This window comes from Oculina patagonica, chromosome 12 (assembly GCF_052425735.1).
Source record: "Oculina patagonica isolate OP01 chromosome 12, crgOcupat, whole genome shotgun sequence".
NCBI lineage: Eukaryota > Metazoa > Cnidaria > Anthozoa > Scleractinia > Oculinidae > Oculina > Oculina patagonica.
The window spans coordinates 11,253,369-11,267,552 of record NC_135769.1 but is presented as its reverse complement, the minus strand read 5'-3'; the positions used below and the strand labels follow the sequence as shown (position 1 = coordinate 11,267,552).

Genomic DNA, 14,184 nt, shown 5'->3' with positions numbered 1-14,184 from the left:
TTTAACATCTAATTGGTAGCAAGGACCCTGAAGCAAAATTGTTACATGCAAAATTATAGCAAAATGGCCGCGACTTTCTTGTCTAACTGTAAAATTACAGTTTACATGGCTCTTACTTGTTTTGTTTGAGTATGCGATGAATAGCGTATATGAATTTAGTTGCACGCGTCAGTTTTTTTTTATGTAACATTGGCCTCTGGTAAAATAACGGCCAAAAACTAATACAAAGCGTTATAACATCAAAAGTATCAAAACTTGTTCCGGCAAAATTGACTGAAAAAAAATTACGATTGGTTTAATTGCGTGTATGCTTTAAAACTAGTTAGACTATAATGAAATATCTTGCACTGTCTGGCTTCAATGTACGTCAATGTCAACAATAAAGAAATACTGTTTCAGTCCATGTATTCAGTATAACTGAAGTAGAAACGCATCTTTGTCTTCTGCGGTTTTTATATCTTATAAATCTTCCACTCCTGTTTTGTTATCTGATTTCAAAAAAAAATCTTAGCAAAAGTAATTTGCTTTTCGCTATTAATTTGGAAATTTGTCTGCTTGCGTGCAGAACATTAATTATATCTTTTTCTTCAAACCAGAACCAGTTTACAGAGTGTTAATTGCTGGTAGTAATTGCACAGAAGTCATGGAATGATTCATATGTAAAAGTAAGTGAGAAACGAACTTTGCTTGCTTGAACGGGATTCGAGCGCGTGACCTCCGCGATACCTGAGCGATGATCCACCAACTGAGTTTTGACTCCACGCGCAGTGTAAAGGCTGTTTTATATTATTCTGTATGACTATTTTATTGCATTGGTAGATGTGTTTTTCTTTTCAATGAATGAAAAAACAATCCTCCTTCAAACCAGAATTAAGTACCCAGCATGTTGGGCCTGAGCTTTGTTTATTGAGCTACAGTTCAAGTAACATAGAAGAAAATTTGCCGCTTTTATTAACTGGAGATAAAGACATGTGTATATTTCTAATACCACTCAAGAATAATTTCAGTAAGATGTGAAAAGAATAAGGTAAGGGCACAAATCGATCAGAAACACCATACTACGTAAGCAAGGAAACAATCCGATAGGATGGAGGTTAAATGTAAAGTGAAATGGCAACTTGGATAAAGTGAAAGTAAATGAAAAAAGCGTTCTCAAGGATCTTAGGTTCTCAGGATGTAGGTTATCTGCCTGAATAATATGTCATGTGATTACCAAACAGCAAGCTAAGAGAGGTCTTTGAATTTATGATTTGAAAGGTACCCAGACAAAAAGCAAAGTTTCCATCAGTACTAGTCGAAAAAATTGCAAGTAATTTCTTTGCTACGAACGTATTATGGATATCTTCCTAACCACCATGTTTTTTTTTTCTAATTTTATTGAAGGCTTTCTTTCAATATTGTTTAGTCTGTGCATACAATATTCATTGCTAAGAGCTTATAAAGTTTATTTTCATACCGCTGTGATCTTATTTGCAATTTTCATTGAGGTGTCCTTCTTTAAAATTTTATTACACTTGTGGAACAGGTAATTGCTTACAAATTGTCAAGGTGCCAAACTTACCGCTGTGCTTTTTTCTGCAAAATCTATTGATATTAAATTAAACACACAAAGGAAGATTTATTTTCCTAGCCACAAATTATTTGTTTCTCAGAAAAAAAAAAGTTAATGTGTAGTTAGGCATGAAAGCCTGTTGCGAAATGTTTTTCGCTTGTCGACAATAAGCTACAATAAACTGAGACATTGATTGCTTCAGCTGCTTGAATGTCGGATTAATTTACTTCGGTCCCATTAAGCTAAAATCATTTAAGGTATGCTGGAAGTAAGTAGTTAAACTTTATTCATTTTCGTTTACATTCAATAGATTCACCACTGATATAACTAATGTATTTTAAAATGAGGTTAACATTTTTAGCTTATATATAGCTTATCTTATTTAAACACTTCTAAGAAGTTTTTATTTTTTCTATTCTATTCTTATTTTAGGGGCGAACCTGCAAACTAGATTTTTAGTGTTCCGAACACTCTAAATAAAGTATCGTTATTGTTAATTTTTATCACCATAGTGATGGCATGATCCGCACCTACATAATGAAATAAACAGTTGTAACCCGGTGCCCATGTTGCTTAAAACCAGTGAATGTGTAATGTTTTTCAGTCATCATTTGACCAAATGTTTTTTCCTCTTGTGCCTAAAAAAATGTATTTTAAAAAGAGGTAAATTTTAAGTTATATATAGTTATTTTATTTAAACACTTTTAAAAGTTTTTATTTTTTCTATTCTATTCTTATTTTAGGGGCGAACCTGCAAATAGATTTTTAGTGTTCCGAACACTCTAAATAAAGTATCGTTATTGTTAATTTTTATCACCATAGTGATGGCATGTCCCCCACAAATGAAATAAACAGTTGTAACCCGGTGCCCATGTTGCTTAAAACCAGTGAATGTGTAATGTTTTTCAGTCATCATTTGACCAAATGATTTTTTCACTCTTGTGCCATTAACTAACCAAACTTTTTCGTAAAATTTTCGTAAGTTTGTAGTGCGAAAAAGGATGTCAAATTTAGTAAATCATCTGTCATCTGATAGAGAAGGTTCCCGAAACTGATCTGAATGATTGACATCAGTGGGTTGCATAGACAAAATTCTTTTTGAAATTGCAATTTACTATAGTCTTTCGTTGTTAAAAAGTCACTTAATCTGAAATGAAAATATTATTTTTAAACCGAATAATTCAAAAACGCTATCATGCAAAATTATAGCCTGCAGGCAGCCGTCTCCAAGACGTCCCTTTTTTCAAGTGCAACAAAGGAAATAGAACACATCTGCGCGCAGGCTGCAAAATTATTATTGATAGTCATTGATAGTAAAAACGACGATTTCTTCGAAAAATCGACGATTCTATCGAAAAAGCGCATCGAAATCGACATCCTCTGGTTTCCATGCAGGCAGTTAGCTTTTTTACTATTATTATTGGATGCGCCTATACTGAAATGAAAGCCGCTTTCAGCGTGTTAAATGTCCCATTTTTGCCAGTAAAATGAGTCCGCTGAATTAATTATAATTATTGCTCAGAACTTATAAGATGCTTAACGTACTGCTGAGTTCTTGTCTGCAATCTTCATTGAAGGAGGCGGTGTATTGTAATTCAGTCTGGCCCGCGTGTGGAGTAGGACTTGATGTGAGGGTTTCTACACACAGTACCGTTCTTGATTCAAATCTTCATTGAAGTCTGACTATGAAAAGCTTTACAAAAGGTAAGTTGCCACCTTGTGCGTGTGTTAACGCGGCAGATAAACGTTTATGTGCAATTTTATATGCGAAAAAGTCCAAGATGACGCTTTACTTTTAATTTTCAAACTACCGTGTCCCACACCAGTAATGTTAGTCAAGGATAACCTTACGAAGAAGAAAAAAAGCCCAATTCTAGGTAGACTTAACGTCGGACTGTTTAAAACATCGAATTAAAATAAAGATCAGTTTTACCGAATTTATAACTATTACTTTTTTATTGCATCATTTACCGTGTATTGAGCTGAGTTGTCTCAGCGTTATTTAATGCAAAGTAGCTATCTTGACCAGAAATTGTTCAAAAGCGCTACCCATATACACAAAATCGGAAAGAAAAATATCAAATCCGTTCAAGCGAGACAGTCCAGGGCGTTGAAAAATGACAGGTGTTTGTTTTGGATGCAAATAGATAAATATAAAAGCTTCTGAATCTCATTTAGATAATTCGTCAAAGAGTGGAACTACTACAAATCATCAATCGTCAAATTTACATAACTGTGTTTCTATATGTATATATTTTAACGAAGACATTATTTTATTGCGCATAAATTTTACAAGTATTAGAGGGCACTAGGATAAAAATGAAGGATTTGTGGATTGGGACACTATGCTGATGTTACAGACTGTTTAATATATACATTACAAGTTGTTTCCAGTTTAATATTGGTAGCTTGTCCGGATTACATAGATGACAACTTAAACCCAACATCAGATTAAAAGTTATAAAATTGGCTCCAAAAAGATACTAATAAATAATGAAGATGGTAAATTTTAATTTGATATTTTCTTGTAAAAAAAGAAGATATTGATATTTTATTTTCAAAAATCTGCGAGTTTTGCTTGAAAACTGTACGCGACAGCCTCAATCGCATGTCTTAAAGGAGCTATAATACGTCATGGACAACGTATTTTGAAAAAATGGCAAGTTTTTCAGGTTTGTTGTTCGTTATCCGTCTTAATTTTCATTATTGGAAACCATCCTTGGTTATTTTCGCATTTTGATTACTTTCTACATTACACAACTATTATTTTGAGGTTCCTTCAATTTGGAAGTAATCAGAAAAATGAATTAAAATATCGTTACGTTGCTCCTTTAAGCTCTAACTCAAAGGGATCTTAATATATCCGCGATCTGATATTTTTCAGAAAGCCGCCATAAATGGCAGGCCAAGGCAATCGCTTCTTGATTTTCAAGTCCAAAGAAAACATATTTTTCATACATTCTTTTCTGAATTAAGAGTAAACCAAATGATCGGAACCGGCGTGCCGCAGAAAAAGTGAAGTTTTGCAAATTTTAGAATTTTCCGATGCATTTTGGTAATGTGTTAGTCTACGCGTACAACACGTCTCCAAATTTGACAAAAAAATGAATAAATTCCAATTTAGTTGTTATTCTTTTCACACTTCTCGATTGTCCCCCAATATAGTTCGAGGAAAACAGCGCGAGAAGATCTCACACCTTACTTCCGGCAAAATTTATCATGTTCTATATCAACCTCAATATCCATTTGACATCCATGGAGCTTAAAAAAAACATTAAAGCAAAAATTAAAAATTGTTCGGCCCATTTTCGGCCTTTGAAGAAATAAGATAACCTTAGCCTGTACTGTCTTTATTCACTTTACGTTACACGTCTCTTGTAGAAATGAAGTACTACATATAATTTACTTTTAACAATCCCTTTGCCTTCTTCGGCTTTGATCAATTATTAAAAGATTCCTGTTTTTAATATCTGCCTTCCCCAAAACATAAACTCGATGCAATCAGTATTTTTGTATCATTGTCAAAAAAGAGACAACATTGTTCAGTCTGCTTGTGGAATATTTCAATACTATACAATTAAAATTAGAACTCCAATTTATAAACAATTAGAAATGCTTTCAGCGTAAAAGAGTGCTATGCCCCTGTGTTTTGTTTACATTAGCTGAATACTCACCTGCAACATACTGGACATAAGTAATCGGACAACTTTTAATCTTAGTGTCACTAATTGAAATTTTGAAGTAACGTCATACTTCTTGGGTGTAATTTCAAAGAAAACCGAATTGTTAATAATTAAAATTTAATTAAAAACATAACTGAGAGCCAAGTAATTGCATTCGCATTAACTGTGCGAATATTTGTTCTTATTCTGCATCACAATTGAGCTACACTACTGTTGGAAAACACACGAATTTCTTTAAATTTAACTTCCTTGTAAAGAAAGTTCAATGTTGCAAACGGAAAAAAATACAAAATTCAAGAATTACATCTTTTTCAGCGAGCAGTCCAGTTTTTTTTTTCTCCAAAAAAGCATCACTCAAATAGCAAGTTCTCGCAGGTCTACTTGAAAGACTTACTGGACCTTGAAGACATATAACCTCTGAGGTGAAGTCCAGACTGAAGCAGATCGTCCAGTGAATAAACCGGCTAGGCTTAAAGGTCTACAAAGGTCGTGTTGAATTTGTTCTTTTTTTAATTTGTGTCCTTTGTCTATTCATGACAATTGTGTCCACAATGATTACAATTACGACCTGGACACCCCAATACTTATTGGACGACTAATGCGTTATAGAACATAATCTATATTCTTGTCCGCTTGATTCAGAATTACTAATTTCTGTCGCTTGGTTTACAGTTGTTTTTCCCTCGTTCGATTTCTTTAATTTTTGCCCACTGGGTTCCAAGTTGTCAATACTGGCAGCATTAATTGGTTACTTGAGTTTTCGCCATTTGCTCATGTGTACACGCTGGGTTATTCGTTACTTGGTAAGTTTCACCCCCTTGCTGCCTTTGCGGTTCCCTTCACACTGACAGTTCTCGAAGTAGCGACAAATCTGCATCTAAACTGCAAGTTTTCAACTAGGAAAATTTCAAACGCTTCTTTCACAAAATGTTTGGGACATGAAGACAAACTACATCACGCTACGGTTTACGCTGCACTGCGCTACATTTCATTTTGAGAAGAATTTATGCTTATTTCTGTACATCGTTAACAAGTTTTAAAGCGAGGGTGAACAATTTAACTACTAAATTGACGCATATTTACACACAGGGGAATAGACAAAATAAAATTAAAAATGAAATGGAAATAGTCGTAATGAAAAAGAACCTACAGTAAAGGTATCCAAAAGACTTCAAAGTTTTTGAAGCGATTTGTTTGTGGCTTCTGTACTTAAAGCGTCTAGTTTGTTTTTCAATGGTCAAAGAAAGCAAGTCAAATCTCAGCTTGACAATATCGCAGACATCGACAATGGTTGTAAAAATTCTGATGTCTGAGCACTCCCATTGTTGATCGTTTTTTTGGTTACAAGCCGAATAACTGAAATAGCGCTTTCCAATAAAATTATTGTTCAGAGTTCTTTTTACGCTTAGGGATCGGTTATTTTAAATGTAGATGGTTTTCAGAGTACTTTTGGTCGTTGCTTAAAATTGAGTAACACCCTTCGCCAGGTTTAAAATCATTCTTGTCCTCAGTCACTTGTTCGAACTGAGACGTTGCTCGCCTTAGCTCTTTAATGGGTTTGGCCCTCGCTTTATCTTGTTTATACTACAAGTCGCAAATAGCCCTGTCACATCTTTTAATTTTACTAAAAGCGAGATTTTAACTAAAGATAACGTTCAATTCAAATGGATCGGCCATTAAATTTATCAGGTGATCAGGATGGAATGAAAACAGTGCTTCTTTTAAATGCATTCCTGCAAATTCGAGTGAGTCCTTTCGGCCGGGTCGGTTTTAGTAGGCAAAAATAATATGAGCTAAATAAATCATGCAAGAAATATATTAAATAGGAACAAGAGCAGTCATGTATTAAACATCTCCTAGCCAAATATGCTATTCGTTATCTTTTTTACCATGCTGGGGCTTTCTACTTTTTCCTCTTAGGAAATAAGGGCCGGAATACAGCTTTATTGAGCCTTTGTTATTATTTGATATTCGAGATAATATAAAAGTGTCAAGACACCCTGCCATTGCTTTCATCTTCATTTACGCAAAAAGGCTCAGATTTTAGGAACGCCAAAAATCAAAGAATGCTTGTCCGATATGGAACGGGTGATTAGCAATGGATTTTAGAATTAACAGCAGTGAATAAGCGTCATCAGTTACGTTTTCCAGATCTTGCGACAATTTGGGCGAATACGAGCTTCCTCCTAGGTGGAAGTTAAACGTACCAAGTTTTAAAATAAGGTATACGCTTGTACTTCAAATAACAATTAACATTTTTATCTTTATATTTGATCTAGAATAACATTTACATCATGTCTCTTGTGTTTCAGGTAAAACCATGGTCTCTTGGTTAGTCACAGTAATTCATTTATGGATGATATTACAATTAAAATCAGCCACAGCAGAAAATTTCACAGACGAGGCAGAAATCCTCGAAGAAGATTACGAAGCCAACTTTGTCGCGTGCCCAAATGTAATTAAAGTCGAGTGGAACGAGCCACTTTGCAGAGAACCTCATGTTATTAAAAACAGCAATGGAACAGAGATTTTCTACGACGGATTGTTTCCGCGTAAGTTTTGACTCAAAAAAATAAAAATCGATTTCTTTTTACTAATATATAATATCAGTAAGCTTACAAGGCACTGAATACATACATATTTCTTTTTATTAGTTTTTATTAGATTTTCGAAAGGAGTTACATTTCATACATACACACATAGATATGGATTAAAAGAACCGCGAAAGTGCTCGCAAGCTACTAATTAAAAGTGGAAAAACGAAAAGGAAATAAAATAATATGGAACAGTTTAACTTCGGAGTTACAGCGATTAATTATTTATATACTTTCCCTAAGTTTATTTGTACTCTTTAGTAACTTAGCCAGCTAAAGTTATATGCATACCTCAAAAAACAAAACAAACAATAGTCTGAACATTTTTTATCGCACGAGAAAGATCGCGTTAGTGTATTTTTATCCATCAGTAATTCGTTAGCATCGAGCCAGTGCAAGCAGGCGGAATTTCGCCTGTGTCCTATTAAAAATTCATACATAAATTTTAAATAGAAAGAAATGTTGTTTTATTTTACATTTTCAACGTCTTTACCCAAACCAGCGGTTGTCCACGATTGTACACGGTTAATTGGACTGGAGTGTATTTTTTAAGTCTCAGAGCGAAAAATGTTATCGAAAGATGGCTAATTAGGGATAGAAATGCTACAACATATGGGTAGAAAAAAGGAACTCTCGCTATATTATGTGCTTTTCTTTCTGGTTCGATTTGGGTATCATTTTCTGTTGGTGGTGTTTCTTCCCGGATCCTCGCTAATTTATTCCCTGGTGATGCCCCTGACGGCTCGAGGAGCACCAGGTAAGACAAAAATGCATATCTCTTTAAAGAATGTATCAGGCAGCAAAATGATTAAGAACCTCTATACTTACTCTTAATAATGTTGTGTTGTTGTGTTTTAGAATTTTTGGACAATATGCTAACTGCCTGCTGTGCCGAAGTGTTTGAGATCAAGTATGTCGAGGGCGATTCTGACATTAAACTCCCCGTGATCCTGAATTACAAGGAAAGCGGACTACACTCGCAGAAAAAAGTTGTTCCCATTCTTCCTTATACAGGAGTGGCGTTCGTTGTTAAGAGAGAGGACAGGAAAAACTTCCCCATCAAAACTCTGTCTTCCATTTTCAGCTCTTGGCCAGTGTTGGTATTGACGCTATTACTCTCTGTATTGGCGGGAATTGTCGCCTGGATATTGGTAAATGTTTCTTTTTCAATAATTTTAAAATAGTTTTTAAGCAAATTTGATTCTTCTTTTTCCTAGACTGTCACCTTTTTCTACGGACAACTTATTTCAAACTCAATTACAACTCAAGTTCAACTAATTCAAAAGAAGTCAAAGACGCTCTGGGCAGAAGTCTGACTACTAGGGCAAAATGGAAAAAAAAATCCTGCCTCGTTTCCAGTTGCTCGCGATTGCTGGGCATATAAAAGCGAGGGCGCTTGCTTCCAATTCCTCCCTCCAGACTACCAAACAGAATCTGAGCTCAATCGTTCTTTTGTTAGAAAAGGCTTGTGGAGGAGGCAAGAAAAATTACATCAGATGAGAATTAAGAGCGACCTTCATTCCAGAATACGTTTTTTTTTTCAGCAGTGGAAATCAGTTTTAACTTTCTTAAAACAATGGAAATTAATTAAAAAAAATTATGTTAACCATAACGAAAAGAAATTAAACGTTAGCCGTAAAATATCCAAAATATTAACCGTTGACCTTAAAGGGGGGGGGGCGCGGGTTTCAGCCAAACGCCCTTTTTAAGCCACTACTCCATTAATAACCTCGTTTAAGAGTTACCTCAAACGTCTAAGTATGATTCAGTGTCAAACATTGCCCTTTCCTTAACGATATAATCTCCTGACTACAGCTATTCCATCTTTAAACATGTGACTAAAATTGATGTTTGTAATCATTCACACAGGACACCAGAAAGAACAAAGAGGAATTTCCAATGAACTTCGTGCAAGGTTCATGGGAAGGTTTTTGGTGGGCTTTTGTATCCATGACAACAGTTGGGTATGCCACTTAAACTGTTTCACTAAAATAACTAACTAACCAGCCATGCAATCAATCAATCTTTATTAACGTTCTGGTCAGCATGCTTAGCTAAAAAGCTAGTTTGCAGTGGTGCCACAAAATAAAAATACAAATTGGAAAATAAAAACTTCATTAGGAGTGTATAAATTAAGTTAAGCTACAATTAAAAATGACTGCGTATTAAAATTTTCATGAGAACATTATATTTTTTCTAGCTGAGAGTTAAATCAATGAACCATTCAATCAACAATCATCAATCGATCAATCAGTCAACCAACCAAAAAGCCAATCAGTCGGTCGGTCGATCGGTCGCCCGCGCGCTCGCTCGCTCGGTCGGTAGTCGTCAGTCAGTCCGTCAGTCAGTCAGTCAGTCAGTAATCAGTAGTAGTAGACAGTCAGTCAGTCAGTCAGTCAGTCAGTCAGTCAGTCAGTCACTCAAACAATCAATTTGGACCCATTTGCTCAAAAGTTTGATAACGCTATCCCCCGGATTAATCGCTATCCTGTGGATAGCGTAGTATGTTTTGTTAACATTTGTCTACTGCTTTTTATCCGGTAGATGGCGTTATTCGCCCATTGAACAAAAGAGGGCCTGAATCTTTCAATCAATTAAAATCAATCAGAAAACGAGTTATAATTATGTTCGATGTAAATTAAACTTGAAGTTTCTTGCGCCAGGCTTTACTTCGAAACAGGAGCAGAAGACAACTCGGAAATAGACTCAAAGATCGTCCTAACATTACTAGTTAATTTTTTTTCAGCTACGGTGACCGCTGCCCAAAGTCTGTTTCAGGGAGACTGTTTGCGATAGTCTGGATCCTAACTGGTATTTGTATGTGCTCTATCTTTACCGCAATGCTGACAGCCTCACTAACAGCAATCAGCCTCGATACCGAGATCCCTCTACCTCAAGCAAAGGTAGTCCTTTAATTAATACTCAATATATTATAATAAGCCACTGACTAACATATGAATATCGTTTTGGATTGCGAGTGTACGATACTAAATTCTAAGCCAAGCAGTGCTAAAAATGATGTTGCAAATTAAGAACTCAATAGAATAGGGGCATAACGAAATATCCACCATTATGAAACCCGGTTTGAATTGTCACTCAGACTCGTGTGATTAAATCCCATTTTCCCAGCTTAAACTTTGCCCAAATCTCATTTCCTAAACTATTGTTTTCCCAAATTTTCCAAATCCCAGTCCCAGTTCTATTGGTTTTCTGTCTGTGATTCCCATTCCCAGTGACCCAAATCCCATTTTCCCATTGAAAATCTGCCCAAGTCCAGTTCCCCTTTCACCCCGCAAGCGGTAATTTTTATAAGCGACCGCGACCATCTGTGTTTTTTTTTAACTGGTTTTTGCTGACAACGCAAAGATTCTGACTTGTATTAGTCAACACTTAAATAAAGTATGTAGAGCCTGATCACAATTACCGTGATACAATATAGCTTATAAATATTCGTGGATAAATATATCAAGTTCACTAAATTTTTAGTGTTTGCTGTTTTTTTTTAATGTTTACTGTTATCGGAGAAAATACTGTGAAGTTTTGGACGTTTTTTCGTGAAAAATTCTAGCATTGTACATTCTTATCTGCTCTTCAAAAATCGGATAAGATCAATTATGAACTTGGAGAAAATTTTCGGATTTCTCCTCGGAAATCTTCGGTAATCTTCGGACATCTTCTTAATATTATTTTTTGCAGGAGCCTTCGGGAATATTCGGTAGTCTTCTGAAATCTTCCGAAGTGATCGGAAATCGTCGGAAATTGGCCGAAAGCTTCTTCATATATTAAACAAAATAATATTGGTCTATTTGGAGACGTTTTTTTTTTTCATTTTGGAGAAAATTATTTTACTGTTACAGTGAATTTTTTACTGTTAGTGTTAAAATGCCTAAAATTTAACTGTTTCGTGTTACAGCCCCAAACAATTAACTTAAAGTGTTTAGTGTTATCGAGGTACCCCCATTCAGACCCTCTAGTAAGCAACTAGTCTCTATTATTTCACCTTTTCGAATTCCCGAGGTGGAAGCTTACGGCAGCTTTGGCTGAAGTTGAAAATCTAATGCTGTCTCGTAGGTGGCTGCTCTTTTCAGCTCCATTGAAGCTACAACTGGCTTTCAACGCCAAGCAGATGTCATAAGTGAGTATTAATGAAAACGAATAATAACTAAAACTTATTTATCAAATTATTATTAAGAAATCTGTTTATTGGTCGTATCTTAATACCTCTAGGGCATATAACTTTTTATGTTTGATCGAGTAGCTACCATCATTTACGCATCTGTTTTTTTGCAGGAGTCTCGACCATCGAACAAATTAAAGAAAAAATTGCACAAGGGGAAGCCGTAGGTACAACTTCATTAAATTGTTTTCTACTAAATAGAATTTCCAACTTCCAGATCATTTGTGATATTTGATTTTGATATAATCATTGCCTAAAGTAGCCTGTCTGTGTTTGTCACTTCAGGCGCTCTCATGGACAGTTTCACCTTGACACATTACCGAAAGCTTTTTCCAGCGGATGAATTTAAAGTACAAGAAGTCATTTCCCAAGAGTACCTTGAGTATGGTGCCCGCGTTGAAAACTCTTCTTTGGCCAGCTGTTTGAAGAATTTACGTTTCTCCGAAGAGTCCGAGTTGTATGAATACGCTGAACTGTACATGCTGGAAAACTACAACAAGGTAAAAATTTTCAAAGAAGAACAGTAAAATTCCCTTGAAAACACCTCTTCATAAAAACGCCCCTCTCCCAACCCAATTTCAGACTCGAAATTCCTTCCGATATCATGTAGCAAATGTAGCAAGATCTTTGTTCCGGACTTAAAAATGCCCGCCCCCCCTACTTCTCTACCCTCCGAATGTAAGCCCACGGGTTGGTATTTAGACCCCTTTAGGTTTCTCAAAAAAGAGGACTTCTTTAGATTGTTAGTGCTTTATTATTCTTTAGAGGTTATTTTGTATTATATGCCGTTACAATAATGCTTAGAGAATACTTGTGACCCAAAAAAAAAACACAAAAGTTGGAGAGCTTACGAGATATCTTGTGCCATTTTTTTTTTCTTTTCAGACTGGCATGAGTGATTCAAAGGAGGGAGATGAAAGGTCCTTTCAACTTGATCCTGAAGGCCTGCTGTTTTACCCAGCTCTCTTTACCTGTCTGGGAATTCTCGCATTCTTTGTTCTGTCCGGTGCAACCTGGGAAATCTGCCGTAGGTCGCGCATGTGCACGACCCAGCGATCAGGTAACCTGTAACATGATTTGTTTTACAAAGCCTTGCCTTACAGTAGAGTTTGCAGGTTTTTTACCTCAGGCTTTCCACAAGTTGTTCTGTATTCTAGAAAAAGTTGCTTAAACCTTTTTCCAAACAGTTAAAAGGTGCTTGTATACCTTATTTTTATGAATGTTTATAGATCTATTTAAGCTACAAGCTTAAAAGCAGTGCAAACAAAATAAAAAAAGTAACCATTTATCGCAGGAAAATATTTTTTTATGAAATATTGCTTAATTGATCGATTCATTGATTTAGTAAATGATCGCATGAGTGAGTAAGTAACTGATTTAATATTTCCACCTTCCTGATGGACATTTATTAATGCTCATCTTATTACAGATACTAAAAAGTTGGATTGTTTGCTGCTGACTTCTAATACTTCTCATGAATATCGAAGAACACTGGAAACGAAAGCTTTACTTCAGGAATTGGAAGAAAAGGTTGTTCAAGATGTCAGACAAGTGCTTAAATCTCTTCAAAATGACCTCATCAGTCCTTCGTTTTATCCCGATAACAACGGCAACAAACAAACGGAGGAGAAGTTGACGTCAGTTTAAATCGAAACTCTGGCTAGCTGTGTCAGTTGTAATATTCACTCCAATTATTTTGCGTCTGCACATTTCTGTCATTTGAATAAATCCTACTTTATGCAAATAAGTAGCAACCGTACGCGTCCACATTGAGCCACTGTTGCACCGAAATGGAACATTAATCTCAGTTATCCTCTATAGCATAGTCTTGCGCTTAGCTAGTTAAGGCATTAACATTGATGATGAAAGATTAATTTATGTCATCGACTCTTTTATATGTATTTATAAGAAGTGGGAGATGGTTAAGTTAAGGGTTGGGGTCCCGAAGTGACGATTACACTGGTCTCACTTGGTCAAAAAAATTGAGGCTTCATCCCTTAGTCTCTGCTTTATATCTGAACTGGAGGCGTAAAATACAGTCGCTACATCTGCACTAAACAGGCATATTGCGTGTTAAACCTTTTCATCATACACCTAAGCATTAAAAAATAATGAAAGCAAGGTTTGGACGTTATGCATCAGTTCGATTACAGCAATGCGAATAACCCACAGATAGGT

General features: G+C 35.6%; 1 protein-coding gene across 3 annotated transcripts; it reads left to right on the top strand.

Moving 5' to 3' along the window:
- Positions 1 to 916: 916 nt before the first annotated feature.
- LOC144631597 (uncharacterized) lies at positions 917 to 13,889 on the top strand. Of its 3 annotated transcripts, XM_078490068.1 has the most exons (11): positions 917 to 1,027; positions 3,130 to 3,256; positions 7,548 to 7,787; positions 8,688 to 8,980; positions 9,699 to 9,793; positions 10,576 to 10,732; positions 11,901 to 11,964; positions 12,120 to 12,173; positions 12,292 to 12,506; positions 12,892 to 13,066; positions 13,436 to 13,889. In XM_078490068.1, the coding sequence occupies exons 2-11, from the start codon at positions 3,238 to 3,240 to the stop codon at positions 13,651 to 13,653; spliced, it is 1,530 nt and encodes a 509-aa protein (XP_078346194.1). In that variant the 5' UTR covers positions 917 to 1,027; positions 3,130 to 3,237; the 3' UTR covers positions 13,654 to 13,889. The 3 variants fall into 3 exon arrangements, with proteins under 3 accessions (XP_078346194.1, XP_078346198.1, XP_078346195.1); XM_078490072.1 differs by lacking the exon at positions 3,130 to 3,256 and having other exon boundaries at positions 946 to 1,027; XM_078490069.1 differs by lacking the exons at positions 917 to 1,027; positions 3,130 to 3,256 and adding an exon at positions 7,182 to 7,458.
- The last annotated feature ends 295 nt before the right edge of the window (positions 13,890 to 14,184 follow it).